At 37.6% G+C, this 24,910-nt stretch overlaps 5 protein-coding genes across 7 annotated transcripts; 3 read left to right on the forward strand and 2 right to left on the reverse strand.

The window, feature by feature from the left end:
- The first annotated feature begins 122 nt into the window (after positions 1-122).
- LOC130748172 (nascent polypeptide-associated complex subunit alpha-like protein 2) lies at positions 123-2,840 on the forward strand. Its single transcript, XM_057601338.1, has 4 exons — positions 123-335; positions 449-563; positions 2,025-2,143; positions 2,249-2,840. The coding sequence occupies exons 1-4, from the start codon at positions 234-236 to the stop codon at positions 2,594-2,596; spliced, it is 684 nt and encodes a 227-aa protein (XP_057457321.1). The 5' UTR covers positions 123-233; the 3' UTR covers positions 2,597-2,840.
- A 4,340-nt stretch (positions 2,841-7,180) lies between these two features.
- Positions 7,181-7,651, forward strand: LOC130745332 (uncharacterized mitochondrial protein AtMg00310-like). The gene has a single exon (XM_057597518.1). It carries the CDS (start codon positions 7,181-7,183, stop codon positions 7,649-7,651), a length of 471 nt encoding a protein of 156 aa, XP_057453501.1.
- A 573-nt stretch (positions 7,652-8,224) lies between these two features.
- LOC130745341 (uncharacterized) lies at positions 8,225-8,845 on the forward strand. The gene has a single exon (XM_057597528.1). The coding sequence runs from the start codon at positions 8,225-8,227 to the stop codon at positions 8,843-8,845; it is 621 nt and encodes a 206-aa protein (XP_057453511.1).
- An 894-nt stretch (positions 8,846-9,739) lies between these two features.
- Positions 9,740-11,980, reverse strand: LOC130748192 (peroxidase 5-like). Its single transcript, XM_057601361.1, has 4 exons — positions 11,731-11,980; positions 11,434-11,625; positions 11,015-11,180; positions 9,740-10,489 (listed from the first exon to the last, which is right to left on the reverse strand). Exons 1-4 carry the CDS (start codon positions 11,932-11,934, stop codon positions 10,077-10,079), a joined length of 975 nt encoding a protein of 324 aa, XP_057457344.1. The 5' UTR covers positions 11,935-11,980; the 3' UTR covers positions 9,740-10,076.
- Positions 11,981-17,457: 5,477 nt separating this feature from the next.
- LOC130748206 (uncharacterized) lies at positions 17,458-23,850 on the reverse strand. 3 transcript variants are annotated; one of them, XM_057601381.1, is made up of 7 exons: positions 23,694-23,850; positions 22,739-23,493; positions 21,795-21,932; positions 20,287-21,728; positions 18,854-19,036; positions 18,575-18,746; positions 17,458-18,442 (listed from the first exon to the last, which is right to left on the reverse strand). In XM_057601381.1, the coding sequence occupies exons 2-7, from the start codon at positions 23,463-23,465 to the stop codon at positions 17,655-17,657; spliced, it is 3,450 nt and encodes a 1,149-aa protein (XP_057457364.1). In that variant the 5' UTR covers positions 23,466-23,493; positions 23,694-23,850; the 3' UTR covers positions 17,458-17,654. The 3 variants fall into 3 exon arrangements, with proteins under 3 accessions (XP_057457364.1, XP_057457372.1, XP_057457358.1); XM_057601389.1 differs by having other exon boundaries at positions 20,287-21,362; positions 21,474-21,932; XM_057601375.1 differs by having other exon boundaries at positions 20,287-21,932.
- Positions 23,851-24,910: the final 1,060 nt, after the last annotated feature.

The raw sequence follows: 24,910 nt of genomic DNA on the forward strand, positions 1-24,910 counted from the left end.
ATCCTTATTTCCCATTAAAATTGAAAAGGACATAGAATGGATAAAGAGGTGATAGGCCCAAAAATGAATGGCCCAAGAAATGTGAAAAAACCCTTGATTTGAGCCGGAATAAGAAACACAGTGAGTGTGTGTTATCTCTTCCCATTCCCAAGTTCCTATCTCTATCTACCATTCCATTTCTCACTCACTGATCACCGAGACTGAAACCCCAACCCTCTCACGTCTCACAAAACATGGCACCAGGTCCCGTTGTTGACGCATCCTCCGAGGCCGAAGCCCTCGAACAAGTTCTCTCCGCCGAAGAAACAACCTTAAAGAAGAAGCCTCAGCCGCAGGTTGTTCCTCAGTTATCAATTTCTAATTCTGAAACATTCGATTTTGTGTTTTTTGTGCATGTTTTCCTTGGATTTGGTGTCTTATTTGAGCGCGTGGTGTTGTTTTTCTTCAGGAAGATGATGCTCCCATTGTTGAGGACGTGAAGGATGATGACAAAGATGAAGCTGATGACGATGAAGATGAGGATGACGATGATGAGGATGATGACAAGGAAGATGGTGCTCTAGGTCCTCCCTTTTACTATTTTTAATTTTTTATTTTGCTTTACGTACAATCTAATGAAATGGGTATTTGATATTTGTTTGTGTGATTCATTATCATCCTTTGATTAGTGAGTTTCCTTTTGCTTGTGATTTTACCTGGGGCTTGTGTAGTGTTTTGTATTTACCATGAGATCTAACTTTCATATAGGTGGATTGTGTTTCCTAGCTTGGCTTAATCTTATACTGGAGCAGCCATGAGATCTTTTATGTATAGATTTTTTTTTTATTTGCTTCGTATTTGGGCTGTCATTTATAAACTTATTTTTTCCTTGACAATTAGATTTGTGGTTATTGCTCTTAAATGTTAGAAGTAGAAGCATTATTCTCATGTGGGCTAAAGGTACCCTCTATGCTTTAATTAACAAAGGTTGTTTGGGAGATACATTGGTTGCTTGTATGAGGTATAATGGTAGGAAATAGAAGAAATCAAGAGCATTGGAAAAAGCATGAAATTTCTGTCACTCAATTGTTGATTGATTGGCATTTATGTCCTTCTGCTTGTCATGAGTGGATTGTCAATTGATTGGCATTCATGAACTTAGTTTTGTCGTCACTCGTTTGCTAAACAAGCTGATATGAGCTGAGTTCAATTACTGCTTATATCTAAATTTATCACAGCATGTGTATGTTTGGTAACATAATCACTCTACCTATATCCCATTATTTTAACAAATAAGACTTAGGCAGAGGAACTATATTATTTTAATTTTTTATTGGCCCAGGATGAGATATGCCAAAATGGGCACCCATAACAAAGAATGATTTGAACACTAGCAAAAGAATTGTTAAATCAGTTAAACATTTGGCTTTATTGCCTTAATTTTCAACAGAAATCAATTGGTCATGCATAACATTCATGGTAATGTAAGTGTTTAATTCTTCTAAATTCTAAGCTGATTGCTGTTGAGTCACAAAGATTGCCAACCTTCTATTTTATCCCTTCAGCTTTCAGTTTTGGATTCAAATGGATGTGTCTTTTGTTTTGCTTTTTCTCAAGGCAAATGCGGCCTTTGGCAATGCCTCCATTAGCAAGAGGGCTGACCATTTCTGTAGTCTTTTATTGCACTGATTCAGCTCTCTTAATTCGCTTTTATACTACCATTGTAACTTTTGGGTTTCTTTTTTTGGTTGGTTATCAACTTCATATCTTTACCATAACCAGCTGCTTTTCTGTGCTTATGAATCTTATATCGTGGATTTTTCGTGTTTAGGTGGTTAAAAATCAATGTGCACTACAGTTGTTGCAATATTGGCAAGTACTCCCAAGTTTTAGGATGAAAGGGAACTAGATAAAATAACAATGTATCTGTACACTTCATAACTTTCCCTCTTGCAGTAGCCACATCTATGCTGTGTTACATTTGGTTGGCATGCTATTTGTTGATCTTGTTCATTAAGATGTTCCATTGGGCTTTTGAAATAAAGGTGGTTCTGAGGGTTCAAAGCAAAGCAGAAGTGAGAAGAAGAGTCGAAAAGCAATGTTGAAGCTTGGACTGAAACCTGTGACTGGCGTCAGTAGGGTCACAATCAAGAGAACAAAAAATGTTAGTTATCTATATTATCGTGTTTGTTCTCTAAAAAAAACTTTATTATTGTGTGATTTGTGTGGAAGACTGCCAGCATCTAAACAAAATTATTTTCTGCTGCAGATTCTTTTTTTCATCTCAAAACCTGATGTCTTCAAGAGTCCAAATTCCGAGACCTACGTCATATTCGGGGAGGCGAAAATAGAGGACCTGAGCTCTCAGCTGCAGACACAAGCTGCTCAGCAGTTCAGGATGCCAGATATGGGATCTGTGATGGCAAAACAAGATCAAGGTACTGCAGCTGATGGAGGGCAGCCTGAGGAAGAAGAGGAGGTTGATGAAACTGGTGTGGAGCCGCATGACATTGATTTGGTCATGACACAAGCAGGAGTGTCCAGGGGCAAGGCCGTGAAGGCTCTCAAGACTCACAATGGGGACATTGTTGGTGCCATCATGGAACTCACTACTTAATTGGGTTATGTGTTCTGTTTGTATCCCTTTTTGCAATAATTTTTGAACTAGTGCAATCCTCAAGTTACTTGTAGCCAAAGACCATACCAGCATATCAACCCTTTATATGTTTAGGCTTACCACTCCACGTCATAATTTTATTGCTTTGTCTGTTTCTCAAAATTCTGGGGTGACATTATGGGCAAATTTGTTGGTTTACCTCTTCTCAATATTGTTCGAGAGTTGTGCCAGTTGATTGAGTTTATCTTTGTAATTCCTTATTTCAGTTTTCTTAGTTTTTCAATTCAATTTTTTTCATTTCATTGTGAAATGCTCTCTTTTAATTGCACCTAGCATGGTTGAGTTTTTTTGTCCATACCAGGCTGAGCTTTTACATTAAGTTTCTTGCCTGAGCCATCAATGTCCTTTGGCCCAAGGTAATATTATTCAGACTGGTAAAAAAGAATTAGAATCCTAAAGAGAAAGTTATACAGTCAAACAGTTCTCTATGCCTAAAATAAAACTGGTATATTGTATAATGAGTATAAATATCATCTGCATAAAGTTCAGAGGGTATGTACACTTCACTGGCATGATGGCCCAGAATTGTGTATCATTGTGTATGCACTAAAGCAAACAAATTAAATAAATTGTGTATGCACTAAAGCATTTTCCACTTTCACAATTTCCAGAATTGAAGCAGATTTGAAATGAAATAACATAAAGTCCAACACAAAAAGTCTTCCTTCACAAGTTTGAGTAAGATCTCATGTATTAAGATAGATTGTTTACTATCTATTCAACTATAAAGGTAGATTTCTTTACATTTACTCGCTTTAAAAATATTTCTTCCCTAGAGGTGAAATGGGCCATAGACAAGGTTATCAAAACCGGACCGGTGATCAAACCGGTGAGGGCACTGGTTCACGGTTCATTGGTTCAACCGTAGTTGAACCGTAATCTAACCGGTATGACCGCTATTAATTAAGTAATGTTATTTTCAAATAATTATATAGTATATTATTGAATAAACAAACATAATTTCATACTGTAAACTAAAATTACCAACGTTACCAATAATATTCTTTTATAATTACACAATATATTAATTAATACTATAATTATATAACAACACACAAAAATGACACCGTTTATCAATGTTCTGAAAACCGGACCGGTCATTGAACCGGTAGAGGTATTGGTTTAAGATTTAAAGGTTCAACCGTAGGTTGAACCGGGGTCGAACCGTTAATAATAAAATAATATTTAAAGTATCATTTAATAGTACTACTTATCTTATTACTCTTAAAATTATACCCAAATTAAGTTTTATTACATGTAATAGTATTATAATAGATATCAAGCATGTTTTTAGTAGTATGTTTTGTTCTATTTCATAGTATAATATTTGTAAAAACTGGAGTAGTATATATTAAAAATAATCACGAAACAGTGGCAAGAAAAAATAAATGGCACGTGCATGTATTATGTATATAATGGAAAGAAGCAAAGATTTTTAAAAACATTAAATACTTCACATTTTTTAAGATATTAGATTAATAGTAATTAATAATGAGAGAGAGGAATGATTGACCATTGCAGTGGAATCTGGAAAGTTTTGAATGTGCTGCACGGAAAACACATTTTTTAAGATATTAGATTAATAGTAATTAATAATGTGAGAGAGAAAGTTAAAGAGAAAGGAAATTTAAAATCAACCGGTTTAACCGTTAAACCACCGGTTTTTTCTGGTTTTACCGGTTTGAACGGTCTAATTCCGGTTTCATTTCCAGCGGTTTTTACAGTGCTCCGAACCTGTGCCATGTCCGGTTCTCGGTTGAACCGGCAAGTCCGGTCTGATTTTCAGAACATTGCCGTTTATTGTATTTTTTTATCAAGCACATACTTTTAATACTAGAATTAATACTATAACTTTTCTTTTCTGTTTGGACCGATTTTAGGTGAAACCGAAAACCGATCCAATCAAAATTCATTGGTTCGGTTTCCACCAATTGTTAACCAAAAAAGTTTCAAAACCGAACCGAACCGATGATGAACGGTTTGGATCGGTTCGGTTCATCGGTTTCACAACTTCTTTTTTTAGTTGTCAATATCAATTCCACAACTTTAAAAATAAAGCAATCACATATGATTCACAACTTAACAATGCATAAAAATGACAAATCAATAACTCAATCATAACTTAATCACAAATCCATAATTCATAATCAACAGCTTAATTACTTAACAATGTAGAAATGCTTAAATTGGTGTTTGATATTAGTACTATTACAAATTAATAATAGAAAACAAAAACATAATAAGTCTAACAAACATAAAAATTCTAACATGAACATTATTTCTTCAAAAGATTACTTTAATAAATACATATATATATATATTAAATATTTTGTAAATAAATATTATCATATGTTCGGTTCATTGGTTCATTGGATTTTAATTTTTCAAACCGTGAATCGAACCAATCTTCATTGGTTTTTATCGGTTTGGATCGGTTTTGAACCAAATAACAAAAAAAACCAATCCAATTGCTTTGGTTCGGTTCGGTTCGTCGGTTTCATCGGATCGATCCGAACCGATGAACACCCCTAATTGCAGTGGAATCTGGAAAGTTTTGAATGCGCTGCACGGAAAACACATTTTTTAAGATATTAGATTAATAGTAATTAATAATGTGAGAGAGAAAGTTAAAGAGAAAGGAAATTTAAAATCAACCGGTTTAACCGTTAAACCACCGGTTTTTTCCGGTTTTACCGATTTGAACGGTCTAATTCCGGTTTCATTTCCAGCGGTTTTTACAGTGCTACGGACCTGTGCCATGTCCGGTTCTCGGTTGAACCGGTAAGTCCGGTCTGATTTTCAGAACATTGTCGTTTATTGTATTTTTTTATCAAGCACATACTTTTAATACTAGAATTAATACTATAACTTTTCTTTTCTCAAAAACACAATAACTTTTCAAAATCTTGATAAGAGTTAAACGGCTCTTTGTCTCTCTCCTGATGTCTATTCCCTAGGCTATAAATGACTGTCTTGTTCTTTTGTAGTACTACTCACAATTCAGAAAGTAACAAAAGTCAAAGTTAAGAGTTTATTTACCAATAAATTCAATAAAAGTTGTACATTGATTGACATTAGAGTAAGAGCTGTACAACACACTGATTGAAATATTTTTTTGAAAATCAAAAATTGGGACACGTGTTGGCGCCTGGGAATGCAGATTTTAAAACCGGGTAAAACCGGATAACCGTCGGTTTTTCGGTTTTTGACCGGTTCACACCGGTTTTGACCGGTTTTCTCCTCATCCGGTTAACAGCAAGGATCGAACCGGCAAGGTCCCTATTCACAGTCTGATCGGTCCGACCGGCCGATCCGGTTTTTATAACATGCTCAAATGCACCCTCTTAAATCCCCTGGCCCGGATGGACTTCCAGCCTTGTTTTACCAGCATTTCTGGTGGGTAGTTCAATTTCAGATTTTGTGCTGGATGTGCTTAATAATGGTAGAGTTGTGGCTGATATAAATGAGACCTTCATATGTTTGATTCCCAAAGTCAGAAAACCTCAATCCCCAAAGGATTTGCGCCCGATTAGCCTCTGCAATGTGCTGATAAAGATAGTTACAAAGTGCCTCGCTAATATGCTAAAAGCTATCCTTCCTGATCTGGTTGGGGAAACCCAAAGTGCGTTTGTTCCCGGGAGGTTAATAACTGACAATGCTCTAATTGGAATGGAGGTTTTTCATGCAATGAAGAAGTTGAAGAAAGGTAAGAAAGGATGGATGGCTCTAAAGTTGGACATGTCCAAAGCGTACGATAGAATTGAGTGGGATTTCCTAAAAGAGGTGCTGATGGTGATGGGCTTTCCTGGAAATGTGATCTCGGTGATGCTGAATTGTGTTAGTACGGTTAGATATTCGATCATCTTGAATGGTCAGCCTAGGGAGTGGTTCTATCCAAAGAGGGGTCTCCGACAGGGAGACCCGTTCTCTCACTATCTCTTTATTTTGTGTGCTGAAATCTTTGCTGGCCTTATAGAGGATCAAGTTCGCTTGGACAGAATCCATGGTTTCCGCATAGCAAGAAGTCCTCCAAGTATATCACATTTGTTTTTGGCCGATGATAGCTTACTCTTCATGAAGGCTAATCTAGGAGAGGCTGAGAATGTGTTGGCCACAATTAAGGATTATGAGGTAGCTTCAGGGAAAAGGGTGAACTCTGAGAAGACTGAGCTCTCATTTAGCCAAAATGTGCATGATATACTTAAAAATCAAATCCGGGATAGGATGGGTGTAACGGCAGTTGAAGCTCATGATAAATATTTAGGGCTACCTACAGTTATTGGCAGATCAAAGAAGAGAATTTTCTTGAGTATCCAAGAGAGAGTGGCAAGGAAGTTGAAAGGCTGGAAAGAAAGAGCATTGTCCCGAGCTGGCAAAGAAATTCTCCTAAAATCCATTGCTCAAGCCATTCCTATATACATTATGAGCTGCTTTAAAATTTCAGATGGTTTTTGTGACAATTTGGAGGCTCTAATGGCCAATTTTAGGTGGGGATAGCAGAAAGATGAGCGCAAAATTCACTGGATGAGGTGGTCAAACCTGTACAAACCCAAGCATAGTGGGGGATTGGGATTCAGGGATTTCAAGATATTCAATGAGGCTATTCTAGCAAAACAGGTCTGGAGATTAATGCATCGTGAAGACTCCATGTTGTATAGATGCTTGAAAGCTCGATATTTCCCTAAGCATTCTATCCTGGAGGCTCCAGTAGGCTTTAGGCCAAGTTATGCCTGGAGAAGCATATGTGCAGCTCGACATGTTATTATGGATGGCTCTAGGTGGAGGGTGGGTAATGGGAAGTCAATTAAAATCTGGGAAGATGCTTGGATCCCAGGTCAGGGTTCTGGTATGGTTCTGAGTCCAATCAAGATGTTCCCCTCTGATGCCAAAGTGGAAGACTTAATAATAGATGTTGAGGCTAGAAGTTGGGATAAAAGTTTGGTTGAAGGGATTTTCCATCACGCTGAGGCTAGTAAGATCTTGAGAATTCTGTAGGATCACGCGCTTACCACTACGCCAAAACCAATTGGTGTTAGTGAGGGCGCAACGTTATTTCTTATAGCGTAGCAGACAGCGCCCCGTTTCGAATGCTACCTGCAGGCAGGATGCTGGCCCACCTGGACCCAACAATCCCCCCCCCCAGCACCTGCCAGCCAAACTAGCTGCACAGCATGCCTTCCGTGGGATTCGAACACGGGACCTGGCTCTGATACCACTTGTAGGATCACGCGCTTACCACTACGCCAAAACCAATTGGTGTTAGTGAGGGCGCAACGTTATTTCTTATAGCGTAGCAGACAGCGCCCCGTTTCGAATGCTACCTGCAGGCAGGATGCTGGCCCACCTGGACCCAACAAATTCCCCTTCTCTAGGCTGAGAAAGATGATGTGCTGATATGGAACTTTACAACTTCGAGGACCTTCTCTGTTCGCTCTGCCTACACAAGACTGCTACAGGTCCAAAGTCTGAAGGAAGCATCCTCATCCAAGAGGAAACCGGATTGCAATTTCCTATGGAAGCTCAAAATACCCAAGAAGGTGCAGCACTTTGCATATCGTCTGATGAATAATGCACTGCCTTGTCAGGAAAATCTTAGGAAGAGGAAGGTGGAGATGGATCTATGCTGCCCCCTTGTGGACCAGAGGTTTATGGCTATCTCTTTATGACTTGCAATTGGACCAAGATAGTACTCTCGAGTCACAATCCCATCTCTTTATGACTTGCAATTGGACCAGAGGTTTGTGGCTATCCTCCCATTTGGCTCTTAGGACAGGTGATTTCAGAGATGGGTTGGATGCTTGGGTTCTCAGTATGAAGAAGGTGTTACCAGCGGATGAATTTGATAACTTCATTATGATCCTTTGGGGGATATGGAAGGCAAGAAATGACTCTGTTTTTAACAAAACTAAACCTGATAGCCAGCAAGTCGTGCGAATGGCTTTGGTTGTTAGACATGACTGGCTGGAACATCAAGTGGCTAGAGGATCGAGAATTCAAGAAGAAGCTTGCTGGAATCCCCCTTCTCAGGGGTATTTGAAGATTAATGTGGATGCTGGGTGGTCAGGAAAGGAGGGCACAGGGTATGGATTGGTGGCAAGGAATGCAAAGGGTATTTTCCATGTAGCAGCTTCCCTATATGTTGACCATCCAATGGATCCCCTCATGGTAGAAGCTCTTTGTTTCAGATAGAGCCTTCGGAAAGCAGTGGATTGGCAGCTGGATCACTTAGTTTTCTCTTCTGACTGTCAACAACTAATAGAAGCTTTGAAGAAGCCACATAGTTTCCCTATTTTACAAGCCATTGTAGAGGACTGCTTAAGCCTAGCTGATAGTTTTTCTGATTTTGTTTTTACATTTGAAAGCAGAAGCACCAATAGGGTTGCTCATACTCTTGCTGTTGATAATTACTTTTATCCAGATTGTACTTGGTGGGGAGATCCTCCTGTAGGGATTCTTTTGAGCCTTGCAGCTGATTTGCCCAATTCTTAATTGAATATACGTATTGAGTTCAATTTTTTTTGATTTCTTCCCTTCTTGAAATAATTTATCTCAAATCTTGGAAATATTGATTGAAATTGGTAAAAATAGATAGGAAGATAATTAGCCCAACATATAAGTGCACATCCAAATTGGTCATTGTAATTTTTTCACATAAATTTCGAGTTTTTTGGCTCTGCAATTTTATTTTTTCCAAGTTACCGACCCACATGATAATCCTAGTCAATTGCATGTCAATGTGGAATTTTTGCATCAGTTTTTTGGTCCTGAAGTTTTTCAAATCACTTTTGATCTATTTTCTTCTTCTTCGTCCTCTTCCTCATTGACAAACCCTAACACCACCTCCGGCGGGGCCTTGGCTCCATCACTTTCGGAGGTTTTTTCAACCTCCACCTCCACTTCCCCATGTACACATATTATTAGATAGTATTTACTAATGAAGCTTAACTAGCTAGGAGGTTTAAATGTAGCCTATATTAAAAAAATGTAGCATATATACATTATACACGGTAATCATCCTATAAATGCATTTTTCTCCAAAAATAATTTTAAGTTTCTTCCCTGATAGGATGCATTGTGATTAAATGATCTTTGTAATCACGCAACATGAAATTGACTCGGATAACGTGAGATATTCTTACAAGTTGTCCATATCAAGAAGAATCAAAGGACAAATATCAGCGACAACAGAAGAATGCCAAAAGGAAAAGAAACCGAAGCAAACTTGTTTGCTTTGTACAAAACCAAATGAAACAAGCAATGGAATCTATAAATCTTACAACAAGATTATGATCCTCTCATGTGTGAGTTTCACATGACAATTATTTTGAAATTTTGTGTCTATATAAGAGATAGACACAAAGTTTCACTTCACAATACAATGTAACATGAGAGGATCTTAATCGGTAGTTTGCAACCGCATCTAACTATTAACCACCCTGCAACTTTCTCTAATCTCTCCAGCATTACCTGTTAAGACACTAATTTGACCCATCTTCACCATTGCATCTGCAAATTTGTTTGCCCACAGATTTGGATCCCTAGCATTTTGATTCACTTGACTGGCTGTGTGAGTGTTTGTCAAGAGGGCCTGGTCAGAGGTGAAAAGGCCTCTGTTTGCCAAGATATCAATGTAGTACCCTGCATCTGCAACTCCAGGGCTAGAAGGGTCCATTGGAACCACCAAGTTCTGGTTTGTGCTGCCTTGTGGACATTGCCTCTTCAGCAGTGATACATATGAGGGATCCAAACTTGGATCCTGCCTTGAAGTGCTGCTGAAATTGTATAATCTGGAACTGAATGCTGCGCAATGAGAGCGGCCAATGGTGTGTGCTCCTTCATAGACAAAGCACATGTGTCATGAACCAACTATTCTAAAAAGGGTTTAATACAATACTTATAACATGCTTCTTCATGTGAGAGCTCATTGGGCTTGAACAGTGAATAATGCACACTTAAATTGAACTTTTTTATTAGAACAATTGGAGGAGCCATGACGACAGAAAAAAGTTGTTGTCGTGTGACTAAGGTCACAAGTTCAAGTCTTGGAAACAACTTTGTAAAAAACAAGGAAGGCTGCATTCTATATATAGCCAAGTGGTCGGACCCTTCCCTATACCCCGTGCATAGCGGGAGCTTTGATGCACCAAGCTGCCTTTTCTTTTAATTGGGGGAAACTAAAAAACTCTAGACCATTTGGTCATAAAGGCTCTGATACCATGTTATCAACCAACTATTTCCAAGTTTAAGTTGTTCGATAAAGACGCATGAATTGTTTTATATTATACTTCTAGCAAGATGTAATTTTCAAATTTAAGCAACAAGCAAATTATCAAAAGAGTTATGAAGAAGCTCCTATACCAGAGAGGGTGACCATTTCTTCTTGTGTTAGACCCTTCTTTGCAAAGAGTTGAGTGAGTTGGTTAACATTGAAAGTTGGAGGAGGTAGGTCTGTTCTTGTGTCTGAAGCTAGTGATATTCTCCCATCTCTTCTTCCTGCAGGGACATCATAGCCAACCCCTCCAGCCTGCATGAAGCAGAGAATGCTATAGTGTTAGTCACTTTAAAGTAAACTTATTACATTCAAATGTTTTAGAGGATTCTAGTACACACCATTAAAATATGCAGTGTTCATACATCAGGTAATTAACTAGGAAACTGTTTCCGATTAGCTAGAAATTAGAGAAGAAATTGCTTTCTTCTTTAATGTCTTAGTTAATCGGTGACTATTTTCTAACTAATAAATGGCGCACCATGCTAGACAGATCCAACACACTTACTAATTCCACACTATCCCTTGCTGCAAATGCAATTATGTCAGCACATGAAACAACTCCTTTGCACACTGCTTCAAGTTTAGCCTTGGCACTATCAATGACTTCAAACCCTCTAAGACTTGGTTTGTTGGCAGGAGAGTCTTTCTCTGCAGTGTTTGAGGGAGTGGAATCAAGAAGAACTGAAGCATCACACCCCTAAAATGAACAATGCAGATCAAGTAAACGGAATTAGTTTGGTGGATTACTAAAGCAAGGTACATAAATTGTAACATTAAATTCTTCATATATATGATGACTTACTCTAATAAAGCAATCATGAAAATGCATTCTCACAAGCCCAGCAGCAATTCCAGGATTCTTAGTAACACTTCTTCTGACCTCATCTTTTACAATGAACTCAGCCATGCCACATGAGTAGCTGTAATAACCAACTTCCAGCTCAGAATAAGCATTTTGATTCAGCAAAAATATGACCAAAACTATGATTGCACAATTAAATTTCATTTTGTTTGAAACGTTGTCTCTCTTTTAGTTAAGCTTATGACACAAGTTAAGCCTATTTATACATAGAAATGCAATGATTAAGGGGATTATTATACCCTTATTGCAAAGTGATAATGCAATAAGTTGTCATTGTTAATTGATAGATAAGGAATGGAAGTGAATTAGGAGCTAGGAGAAAAGACAAGAAGAACAAGTTAGATCACACTAGTACTATAGTCTACAGTGTTATGATAGTGGCACTGCTCAAGATTTCACGCGGTGATAGGATGAGGATTACGTGAACAAATCGAATCCAGTTGACTTGAGTGCACGAAAATCCAAATTAGTTGTTAAATTTGTATACATTAGTTAATATAATAGACCAAAAAAACGTATGTTTATATAATGTGCATGATGATCTACATGGTAGTTGTTACATCAACTTTGTTAGGTTCCTCAAAAGATGGCATGCATTACGAAAAATTATTCTCAGATTAAGCATTCAATGTTACACAAATTGATGTTTCGTATTCAAAAGCCATTTTTTCTCATGAAGTAGTTTTTCCTAATGGGATTAGGTGGATCGTGACAGAGTGATGATTTAAATGGAAACCTAAACCTTATTAATCAAGGACTGTTTTTTTTTTTTGTCTGGAATGGCATTCAGAGGCCTTCATTAATTGTTCTACTGGTGTAGGCATATTGATTCATATAATTCTCCCTTGTTTTTTTCTATATTCTGAGATGACAAGTCCCTATTTGCATGTTTGGAAGTGCAATAGGTCAACCAAAAAAAGTAAAAATAGCCTGTGTTTAAGAAAATTCCACCAGGCTAGGTATCAAACATAGATGAATGATGAATACGAATCATATTTACATATCTGTTTGTATCTCAACTGCTCATAAGGTTTTTCTGTGACTAGAAAGTTGAAGCATCGCTGCTCAAAATTATTTTCCTTGTTATACATATAGTGTGTTCAAGTACTTTATAGTGGTGCCCACTAAGGTGGGGAAGTTTCAAAATGGTTCACCGGTGGACCAGGCTTTAACACCGTTAGATTTAAGAATCTTGGAATATTCTTTATTTGAATGGTTAGGATTTGATGGATGATAAAATGGCAAAAGTGTAAACACACCCATCTTCTCCTTTCTCACCGGTTCTTCATCATTCAAAACCTCCACCTCAATCTGATAGCACCCAAGCACTGAGCTACGTACATAACATCTCAAATCAGAGACACCTTTTTGTTGAATGGTTATGGTACATTTACAAGACATGGCGAAAATTCAATAACAAGGCCCAATAACAATCCTAATTCTCTAATTCCTAATCCCAAATCTCTTATTTTCTTCTCAAACCTTATCATCTTCATCTTCTTCATACGAATTTCAGAAAAAAAAAGTTTTTTTGGAGAAAAAAGTCCCTCAGTGCTCAATTTGCAGTGCAAAAAAATGGAATATCAATGTCACAGTTTCAATCATAACCGCACAGTTTCTATCAAGAACACAAACCAGTTTCCAATCACACAGATGGTTAAAAAACTCAAATGAAGCCCTAAGCAGGATAGTTGCTATGAGTCCTAAGAACTAACAATATTCATATTTATCTTGACTCGATTAACGTCAAAAACGAAAAAAACGAAAAAGAAAATCATTATCCTTCCAGATCCAAAACCAGATCCCAGATTGAAGATCCAAAACCAGATCCCGATCCTCTTCGTTCTCTCTCGCGGCCAGATCGAAGGGAGGAGGAAGAAACCCATGTCGAAGAGAAGATGAAGCAAGCCAGATCGAACCCGCACATCTTCAACCCTCGATCCTCCATGGACGACGTAAAACAGAGAAGACAGAACCCTACCCATCGCCACCTTCAACCCTCGATCTCCGGCGAATCACTCATCATTTGGAGAAACCAACACCACCATTGCACTCCCCTCATCATCCGCAACAAAACCCCTCAACCAATTTTCCATTCCGCCTCCCTCCGCCGTGAGCCGCCGCCAGAGGTGATTTCCGGCGAGCCCGCCGACCTGCAACTGCGTTTTCCGAGCGACGGCGACCTCTATTGAAAATGATTATCTTACTATTCTTCCAAGCCCAACAACATGTGGCTTCGTCTGGGTTTGATTTGTGATGCATGGTTGTGTGTGCAGAATACGCTTCTGGAATTTGGAAGGGTGGTTAGTGCTACACAGCAAGTGGTTGCTGGTGCCTCAAGTTAGAGGTAAATGATGGTGGGAAGAAACAGGTATGAAGCTAAGGTTTGGGAGAAGCCATGGCTGAACTTCAAGGAGCTGCAGGAATTCAATCTCGTTGGAGATCCGAAGGATTTTCTTTTAGAATTTAAATTTTTTTATATTTTCATTTTGTAAATTACTATTATGACCCTTGGTCCACCGGTAGACCATTTTAAAACTTCCCCACCCTAGTGGGCACCCTTTATAGTTGTGATCATAGTGTTGTAAAATAGAATCATTTTTTCTACACTGTTAGAAGGTTTCATCTACCGTGGGTCAGTTTTGAACTGACCCACGGTGCTTCAGTTTAATTATGACCTTTCGATATAATATTAAAATATTCAATGGTTCAGATTTAAAATACAAAAATTATGCAATGACCAAAACACCCGTGATTTATCTTCCCCATTTCTCCTAGCTGTTCAACTTGGAAAAACCATAGCCATTGCCGGAGAACGAGCCTCCGCCTACTGCTCCTCCACCGCCACCTCTTCCTCCTCCCTCCTTCTCATCATCTACCTCCTCAGATCGTCCTTCTTTCTCTCCCCCTTCCCCTCCACCGCTCCTCTAACCCAACACTGTGCCCCTCCTCTCCTCAGCCTCCTTCAACCTTTGTTTTGAGCCCAACCAGAACCACAAAAACAGAGCCAACAAGAATTCCAGATCCACAACCAAAACATCCAGATCTGCCACCAAATCTCCCAGCCAGCAAGACCCACCGGCCTCGGGACCAGCTCTCCCCGTCCATAGGTCCACAACCACCACATTATCTTATGTTCTTCTCCACCAAATCATCACTCTTATCAACTTCTGTAAATTTGTGGGTGAGGAAAAACCTTGTTGTCAAGAAAAAAAATGGAAAGAATCGGGGGTGCTGGGTTTGATAGATTGTTGGTGGTGTTCGTAGGGTAGAGAAAGAAATTAGTTGCAGTTTTATGTATTGGATTATAGGTAGTACTTTCCTTGTTGTTCTCCAATGTAACTACTTGTTGCGATGTGTAACAATTTATGTTTTAAATTCACTTTTATGTTCAATGATTTTTCTTTTAACAAAAAAAGAAGAAGCTAGCAGTACCATTGGATCTAGATTTCGAAGAGGGAAGATGTAGTGTGGTGGCAGTGCCGGGTTCTAAGGAAGAGGAGATGGACAAATGGTGGGGAAAGTCAGCAACCTGGATAAGCCGGCAGCATGGCTCGCCGGAGAGCCAGCAAGAGTAAAGAGGAAGAAAGAAATTTTATAATTAAAATGGGTAATTTTGTTAATTTGAGTAAAACATTTCTTATTTAAAGTTGAGTTATATTTAAGAGAGAAAAATAGTTATTGATTAAGTAATTAGTGATAATTGTGAAAGGTAAAAATATGAGATGATATGTGAAGCGCGCGTATGATATTAAATGAGGATATTGATGAATAAAAGTATGATAAATAGTTTTGATTTTAAAAAAAAAAAAAAACTGTTTTAAAAAGTAGATGAAAAGCTAAAACAACAATTGTTTTAGAATAGAGTGAGTATGTGATATGATGAGAAGAAAGAGATACATAGAAGGGAAAAAAGGATGTTAGAGCTAACTGTTTGTTTACCCAAAAGAGTGCTTACTGTTTAAGTATCATTATTTATTTTTAAAATATGGTTTGCTTATATTCTTTTTCAAAATTTAATCAAATGTCTCTGGTTTAAACAATTTCTGGTAATAGTGGATTTCAAAAAAAAAAAAATCTGGTAATAGTGGCTTTCGCCCCTGTTTTACAAATCAGTACCTAAAAAGCACACACTATTCGCCCAACCAATAAGTTTCATAGAAAACAAATTTGACCAATTTCGTGGATATCATCTTCTGTCATTATTCATGACAATGCCCTAAATTCTTAAACAATTTAACCTACGAAAACTCAGTACCTAGCAAACTCATTTGTTGCACCTAAGTGTTTGCTACCATATCCACTAACATCTTATGCGTGTTTCAAGTAATATTTTTTTTTGTGATAACGAAGTTATTTCCAGGTCGATAGCCGTGAGATTAATTCATTGCTATACTATCAATCAATGTTCTGAAAACCGGACCGGACCGGCCGGTTCGACCGGTCGGACCGGGAACCGGACATCTCACCGGTCCGTTGCGCTGCCAAAACCGGGAATTATCAAACCGGACAAAAACCATAAAAACCGGTCAAAAACCGGTCAGAACCGGTAAAACCGGCGGTTTTGCGGTTTAACCGGTTGGTAACAAAATTCCATTTTCCAAACAGTGGCTATTAATATCTGCGTTAATATCAAGCTGGCACCCCTTGATTTCCTCACTCTGACTATTAGTATTAGTTATTTCCATAAAAAGCTGTGAGCATTTATTATTTTTTTGAAATAGAACATTTATTACTCACTCTTTGACTGAAAAGAACAAAAAAATATAAGTAAATTTGTATAGCTACTGGACATTGTACAAGCCTACTATCAGATTTTCAAGAAATAAATGCAATGATTTGAAAAAAAAAAAGGAATGAAGTATTTTGAAACGTACTAGAACCATTACCTAGGTAGTTAAAAAAAAACTAGGTGGCTTTCTATATTTCATTTACGGAAGTTCTATTTTCTTTTTAAAACATAACTTAGTATTTAAATTCTCATATTTAATATATTAAAAACGTTTATAATTTTATATATAGTAAAAATTATATTTTAAATAGTATTAATAATTAATATTTATTTTTAAATACTATTTAAATACTACCGGTTGGACCTCGGTTTGACCCCGGTTGAACCTTTAAACCTTAAACCAGTGTTTCCACCGGTTCAGTGACCGGTCCGGTTTTCTAAACATTGCTATCAATGCATTAAGCGGTAGGAAATTGACTAATATGATTTTTTATTTTCTTTATAAGAGTTAAAAATCAGACGCCAACAATATAACAACGTCAATCACCAATTTCTTTTTTTTTTTCAAAAACAACCTCACAGTGGACAATATAGAAGTGTTTGGATATAGCGCTATGTTGAAATTCATGCGTAGTCAAGCAAAAGGAAGAAACAGCGTCGTACCATACACTTCATATATACTCTTTGGAAATCTGGTTTGAGAAAAAAGTAACTTTCGTTGTGAAACGTGATTCCGAAAAAATTTAAATACGTATCCAAACACTGAACTCCTCTTGATTCTCCCATGCAAAACCTAATAGTAACTTATCATCGGTGTTCATGCAATGCAATCTAAGAACCCAAAAGAATGACTAATTTGAAGCGACTAAAAGGTTTGATGTTGGCAATTTGGTGCTTCACCTTTCTACGGTACTCAATATTATTTACACAAGCAATTGACTAAGCACACATAATGACATAATATAGATTTGAGAAACAAAAACAAACAAAGTAATATAAATACTAAGTACTGAGAGATTTATATGCAGGAGTTAGGACCAAATTCAGCAATATGTAAGTCAGAGATAATAAATAAGTCTGACCCATAAACATATATTCAGGTCATATAATCCAACCTCGAACAGCTCTTCTTCTACACATGTTCCCAATCCGATGCTAATCCATCCGAGTAATAAGTAGGAACCTGAAGCTCGCGGGGCTGAACTTCATCATTGTCCTCCAGGTCCACATGAAACTCGTTCGAGATTGACTTGTCCACAGCAGCGTAGGAACTGTTGAGATCAACATTCATCCTCTTACCCTCTGAAGCATTTTCTGAAATTGATGAGTCATACATTCTTTTGCCAGAAAATCCAACACCATCTGACAATTTCTCTTGTGAAGATACAGAGCTTGAATCTTCCGCCCGGGACTTGAGAATGTGGAACCTAGCCACAACAGATGCCTCGTAATCATCAGCCTTGTTTTCTGCAGGAACAGGAGAGTCCTGACAGAAAGTCCCGCAATTGACTTGGTTTTGATTATCTCCTCCTTCAGGTGACAACTTGCCTGCTGAGTCTGATGGTTCCTCCAGATTGGCAGTATCCACGCATGGATTGTCAGCCCGGGCTTTGAGCACATAGTATCTGGCCATAACAGAAGACTCTTCATTTTCAGCCACGTTGTTTGTTCCGGAAATATAATTCTGGATGAAACTAATCAGGTCTTCACTACCCGTTCCATCAGGTGTCAATGGAGTAGTATCCTTGTTCATATCTTTAGAAATTTTCAAAGGAGATAATTCCTTTGGATTGGTATCATGTAAGACAGGCAAATCCTGGGCAGGAGAACCAGGGTTTGGATAATTGTGCACTTCGGTTGCAGAACTCTGACTTTTGCTTGAACTAGGTATAACCTCAGCTTTTGATTGCTCCTCCATGTCTACAGCATTATATATGATACAAAAGCAGAACATTAGCATCAGCAAGAAACTGAAGGAAAAAATTCCAGGTTATTTATCCAGGACCAGGATATTAATAGTCAAATTGAGATTTAGAAAAAAAAAATGTCAACCTCTTTGGTTGTATGACCGTTTCTCCATTTCAATCTTCATTTGATTATAGCGAGCTCTGTAAGACACAGAACATAGTGCAGCTTCAGCTTCGAGCCATAGATTCTTATATAAGTCAGTTTGAGAGTCTTCTTCTTCATCATGGAAATTCTCACTAAGAATCCTCTTTAGATCCTATAAATCAAAAGTGTGTCAACACAATTAAAAAATTTCCTTCCACTGTAATTGCACCCTTTCTAGTTGAAAACATGTACTAGAATAAAGAGAAATGAACAATGAACCTTAGTCATGCTATCTGCCTTTGTTGTTTCAGCATCAAACCTAGGGGACATGCAAACTGGAAGCTTCCAATGTGGTCTTTCAGAACTGAAATGCTGGTTTGCCTCTTCAAACTGATTCTCAAGCTTGATTTCAGAGATCTCTTGCTCAATCTTGGTTAATTGGGGCCTCTTGAAACTTGTATTCTGAGAATACAATCAGAAAGCATACAGATGCAACACAGGGCAAACAATTTAACCATCATATATAATATACACAATAACGCCTTTAATATCATGGAACCCTGAAAAAAAATACTAGAAGCCTATCCTATTCTTTCTAAAATATGGGTAAATAATATGATCCAAAATCCTATGGGTTAGAAGAATTATTATATGGACGCATGTCAACATCAGTAGCTAGACATATCTTTTTCCTATTTCATTGTTTCCTCCTGTTGATATTTGTTCTTGTATTTAATTTAAAAGAAATCCTATGAACGCACTCTTTTAATCACACTTTTCAACACACTTCATGTGATTGGTTTATTTTTAACAAGCCAACACATTTTTTAATAAGTGAGAAATATATTAACTATTTTGAAAATAGACCAACCATAGGGAGTGTGTCAAAAGAGTTTTTTGCTAGCAGTCCTCTTAATTTAAGGTCAAAAGATGAGGTAGCGTGTTAGAATTAACACATATAGTCTAGACTTCTTGGTCATAGACTTACAGTGGCCTTAACCATGTGGCAGTTGCTACTGGAAATAGCTTGAGAAAAATTTCTGCTGACATCATTTTAAATTACATGTACATTGAGATGTACTGGAACGGGTTCCTACTATGGTCCATGACACAAACATAGGTAGATTTGCTATTTGAACAAACACAGATACCTACAAAATTGATTCACAACCTATAACATAGTAATACCAATTATATCCTCTTTCCATTTCCAGCAAGCTCAGGGTTGTATGATATATATGATATATGTATCCAAAGCATTCTTCTCTTTTCTTTGGATTCTCTCAAATTCACTATTTTACGTACCACATATCCATTTTTACCCCAAACATACCTCATAGGAAAACACATCAAAACTACTGTAATCACAGTACATGATTATAAGGTCAATTTACAAGAGTTTTCAGTAACCTATTAATGAGGACTTTAACTTTAAAGTATATATCAAGTAATTGCTTGGTTTAATGCAAAAGTTATTATCAAAGGGAAAAAGGTTAATTTACTATGACAGCTATCAAAGGTTCCTAAATCAGTTTGGAAAATTGGTATCTTTTATTCTACATGTGTGACAGAATGAAATTTAGCTTCTCTTAAATTCTTTTCATCAATTACTGAGGCAGACAATTATGTACATTTTCAGTAATGCAAATAAAAAAGTATTCCTATCACTGGAGAGCTGTGTTGTTATTGAATTAGAAAAAATAAGAACGTACCTGTTGAAGCTCACATGGCCCTCCAGTACATCTAGAATTTTCTGGCTGATGGAAGAGGCATTCTGGAGCTGTGGTAATTTCTTCAGCATTCTTTAAAGCACATGTACTGAGATTACCAATCACTTTTTTAAGGATATTGCAATCTCGCTCTTTCAATTCACAGCCATCATATGAACAATGATAAAGAAGCAATTCTGACATATTTTGCAATGTATCAACCAGCAGTTGAACATTTAATTTCTCAGTTGAAACTTTTCCAACTGAATTTTCAGGGGTAGCAGGTGCATCTACTGCTGAAGAAGGTGATTTGGCATGTTCTGCAGTATGAGATGTAAAAGATTCCAAGCATTTAGTCACATTGCACCCAGCATCCGCACCCCCTATGCATAGAGTATGCTGGTTCTGAGACATCGATTTGTCGTTCACAAAAACTTGATGCTCAGTGAAAGAAGATCCTGACTCACAGCCAGTTGGCTTGATTGGTGGGATTCCATTTTCCTTCGTTTGGGTAATATCATCAAGATATTGAAGCCTACAATTACAGCTTGGCTCAGACAGAAAAGGTCCAGCACTCACTGCACCATCTGACTTGCAATCTTTGGATGCAAACTTTGTCAATGAACATTTCAACGGAGAACCTGATGATCTTGTTTCCAGATTAACATTTTCAGAGTACATCTGATAGCTATTTGAATGTTCAGGTGACCTTTTCACACCACTTTCTGTATCAAGCGGAAAATTCAGAGGCTTCTCCTTTTTGTGGACTTGTTCTGGAGGCAGAACCTCACAGGATTCATAATGAGAAATGTGATCAGCAGGAGCTCCCTTCCAGCAAGGTGAGTCTACAGCAGGATTACATTGATCACCACCCTCAAAAGATTTCTCACCAGAATTGACATCCTCAACAGCACTAAGTCTCGAGCATAAATTATCTAGACTTAGATAAGGATTTTGAAATTCACGCCTTCCTTTAAATATATCATAATCCTTAACATCCCTTGAAACATTTTTGTCTGAAATCAAGGCATTGTTTGATGAGGAAGGTTCAATTGTCTCCAGATGCATGCCGAGATGACCTAAATCAAAGTAACCAGCAGTTCTCTTTATATCATTATTTCCAATGTTCAAATCTGTAGCTAACCCTGGTATAGGTTCTGAGAGAAATGTCTTAACTCTTATTGGTTTACCTTGCGGGCTTGGGCGCTTGTCATATGGACCAGTATATGACAAGTGATGTGCCCCTGTATCTGCAAATGATTTTGAAGGAGCCGGAACATGAATTGCCAGAGGCACCAGAGGGGACTGCATAGTAGATGCATCTGAAACTTGAACTGGCCGTTTGATAGTTCCCCAAGGGCAAGATTTATCAACTGACTGATCTGCATTTATAGGCATACCGTGTTTCTCCCCATCAATCATGTGGGCCACATCATTACCTGCAACTGATTCCAAAGGAGCCGGAACATGAATTTCCAGAGGAACAAGAGGGGACTGCTTAACAGATGTACCTGAAATTTGAGGCCGTTTGATAGTTCCCCACAGGGGAGATTTATCAACTGAGTGATCTGCATTTATAGGCGTCCCGTGTTTCTCCCCATCAACCATGTGGGCCACACCATTGTTAGAGACTTTCATATCTTGAAATCCTGTATTAAGGTGGGACAACTTATTTTTTACGCAAAATATGAAAAGATAATTTCCCACTTGGCAACATCCAAACACAACAATGCTTTCATAGGTCACTGTTCCTTACGTATACTTTTCAAGAATAGTTTTAAATTGCCGTGAAACTCAACTAGAAACAAATTGCATTGATATTATTGGTTTGAAAGAAAGCCTATTATAAAATGTTTTGGGAAGAAATCATTTGGATTGGAGCAAAAGCGCCTCATTTGAAGTTTGAAAGATACTTTTCCAATGTTGAATTACTGTGACATGCTTATCCTGCAGGAAAAAAAGGCATATAACCTACTGTTTCCTTTCCATTCCTCAGTCATAAAAGTTGCAAGGGAGGTGCTTACTTCAAATACATTTTGGAGTCTTTCTCACCAAAACATCCCCTAATGGAAGACAGTATACTCACACACTATGAGGATAATACTCTCAACACCCTAGATTTTGTCTAAATTTTTTTATATATAATATCATAAATGAATCTGATGATACTGACCTTGTCTACATAGCATTACAGTTTACACTCAGATTTCTTAGGAGTTTCTCGACCTATACAGGAACAAGCTGTTCAAATTTTCAAAGACACTGTTGCTATTGATTAATTGTTACCTTGATAACGCAACAGAAGAGAATTGCAAGGCAATTTCGGAAATCAGACATAAATTAAAGAATCAATATCCACTTGAGTTAAAGGGCGATCACAAAGGGAGCTAACCCAACATCAACAATCAGCTCAAGAAACCACAAAGCACAAAAACAACATAAAGGGCAACCATACCTTGGTTCATCCTTTCTTCAGCAGCTACTAAACTTGTTTGCTTTGAGGACAAACTGCTCTCAGCTCCCACCTGTTTACCCTTACCATGGTCGAAACCTGAAAACTGATTCCACGAGCCAGCGCCTAGACCAGAAAATCCGAACTCAGATGAATTCTCAGCAGCATAATCACCAAAAGAGGGAACAACATCCAAGGGGGCAAACCCAGAAGAGGAAGACCAATGAATCGGAGCCGCCACCGAAGAAGTCGGGCTAGGAATAGTGGAAGGAATATACGAAGGAAAATACGGTTGTGCTTCACCGAGACTTGGCTTTGAGCTAGCAGAAAGCCATTGTTCATAACCAAACGAATCCTCAGAAGCCAAACCCATAGAATTAAGATCAGGGAAGCAAGGTTGGGGTTCAGCAAGACTTGGTTTTGAGCTAGTAGGAGGCCATTGATCATACCAAAACGAATCCTCAGAAGCCAACCCTGAATATCCATATGGCTTTGAAACACTATCCGATTCAGGGAAGAAATCATACCCATAAGATCGAGGGTGAACAGGGTAGTGAACCGGGTTTGGTGGCACGCCGTATGCGGGTTCATCAGAATCGACAAACGGGGCGGAGACGTCGTTGAAAGGGGGGCGATTAACGCTAAACGCCGCCGCATACGGCGATAGCGTTGAATGGGGTTGTGGTGGTGAGTAATACCCCCAATCGTTATAGGACCCAGCACCTTCCATTGGTTGCAGTCACGAACGATCGGTCAAACTGGTCAAGACCCACGAAAATTAACGCAATTGGGGTGTGAAAAACGAAAGCAAGATTGAAACTTGGGGAAGGGGAATCATGCAGTGGAAATTGGGGGAAAATTGAGGGAAAAAATGAAAACTATAGCATGTTCGATACGTATGAAATTGGATAAGGAAAAAAGGGGAATTGATTAAAGAAAACAAAAGTAGAAATCGTACCAGAAAGATGAGGAAGAGGATGCAAATTGGAACGCAAAGTGGTGGTGAGTGTGGCTTCAACTATAGAGAGTTGAGGGTTTTCAATTGAAACTTGAGATACTTTTGTTCCTATTTTTCTGAGATTCTTCTTATTCACGGCACTCTTTGTTATATCTATCTATTAGAACAGAAATTAAACAGAAATTTCTTTCAAATTTTACTGAAATTTAAGAATAAGTACATTTTTGTTTGTTGTGATTTAAAAATTCTAATCATACAAATAATTCAGGTGATTTTTTTTTGAAAGTGATTCAGGTGATATTACACATATTTGATGTATAATATTTCTATTAAGCTATTATCATTATTAGTTTTATTTTTTCTTCAATATCCATAAAATGTGGTGTTAAAAACATGTTCATTAATGAAGAGAGTTGGTATAGTGATTTAGCATTTTATCTTTTAAGGAAGCGGCTAAAAATTCAGTTTTCAACTCTTGTGAATAAAAAAACTTATTGACCAACTGATATTGCTTAATGAATTGAACGTGAAGTAATGGTTAGTATCATAACCGTTAACTCTTAGATTTATTTTTAAACATAATGAATAACGATTGTTAAATATTAAGCTTAATTCCCTAACTTGATAATTTTTTTGATTTTAGTCTTCCTTAATTTATTTGGTAATTTTAGTCCTTTTTTCAACAACACAGTTACTTTTCATCCAAAAGTAAACGGTTTTTATAAATTTTCTTTTGTTTGTTTGCTGACATGACATGCACCACAAGAAAAATAATAATTACAAATAGCAAAGAAATTTCTTTCCTATCCTTGACTCTTCATGTTATGGAAATTTCGCAACAATATGCAACCATTGTTGACTATAATTAAAATACAAATATTCACTATAATGGCTTTCATTGGACAGCCAGCTAGTTCTCTATCAGCTAATCTATGAAGGGGAAAAGTAAGTAGTTACTCTATCAGCTAGTTCCCTAACTATTAGAAATGCTTGGATCTCATGAGTCATCACGATGGTCATAAATTATTTTATCAAATAAATCAATTGAAGCCCTGATTTATGTTAAAACTATTTTTCTATTTTTTGTTTTCAAGGAATTCGTGTTGTATAAATTACACTGATGAAAAGTACAAACTTAAACTAATAACAAGCTGCAATCTTCAGGTGATCCTGATTTCATTAGATCAACAACCTCCCCTCATGTCACCAGAAAAATC

The sequence above is a fragment of the Lotus japonicus genome, chromosome 1 (genome assembly GCF_012489685.1).
Source record: "Lotus japonicus ecotype B-129 chromosome 1, LjGifu_v1.2".
Classification (NCBI taxonomy): domain Eukaryota; kingdom Viridiplantae; phylum Streptophyta; class Magnoliopsida; order Fabales; family Fabaceae; genus Lotus; species Lotus japonicus.

Coding starts and splice junctions, on each gene's coding strand:
- LOC130748172 (XM_057601338.1), top strand. CDS start 234: ATGGCACCAGGTCCCGTTGTTGACGCATCCTCCGAGGCCGAAGCCCTC. Junction 564..2,024: donor CAAGGAAGATGGTGCTCTAG/GTCCTCCCTTTT, acceptor TTTGAAATAAAG/GTGGTTCTGAGGGTTCAAAG. Junction 2,144..2,248: donor CAATCAAGAGAACAAAAAAT/GTTAGTTATCTA, acceptor TTTCTGCTGCAG/ATTCTTTTTTTCATCTCAAA.
- LOC130745332 (XM_057597518.1), top strand. CDS start 7,181: ATGAGGTGGTCAAACCTGTACAAACCCAAGCATAGTGGGGGATTGGGA.
- LOC130745341 (XM_057597528.1), top strand. CDS start 8,225: ATGCACTGCCTTGTCAGGAAAATCTTAGGAAGAGGAAGGTGGAGATGG.
- LOC130748192 (XM_057601361.1), bottom strand. CDS start 11,934: ATGAAATTTAATTGTGCAATCATAGTTTTGGTCATATTTTTGCTGAAT. Junction 11,626..11,730: donor TTCATGATTGCTTTATTAGA/GTAAGTCATCAT, acceptor TGTTCATTTTAG/GGGTGTGATGCTTCAGTTCT. Junction 10,490..11,014: donor AGAAATGGTCACCCTCTCTG/GTATAGGAGCTT, acceptor TTGTCTATGAAG/GAGCACACACCATTGGCCGC.
- LOC130748206 (XM_057601375.1), bottom strand. CDS start 23,465: ATGGAAGGTGCTGGGTCCTATAACGATTGGGGGTATTACTCACCACCA. Junction 19,037..20,286: donor GGCCATGTGAGCTTCAACAG/GTACGTTCTTAT, acceptor TTGTATTCTCAG/AATACAAGTTTCAAGAGGCC. Junction 18,747..18,853: donor AGGCAGATAGCATGACTAAG/GTTCATTGTTCA, acceptor TTTGATTTATAG/GATCTAAAGAGGATTCTTAG.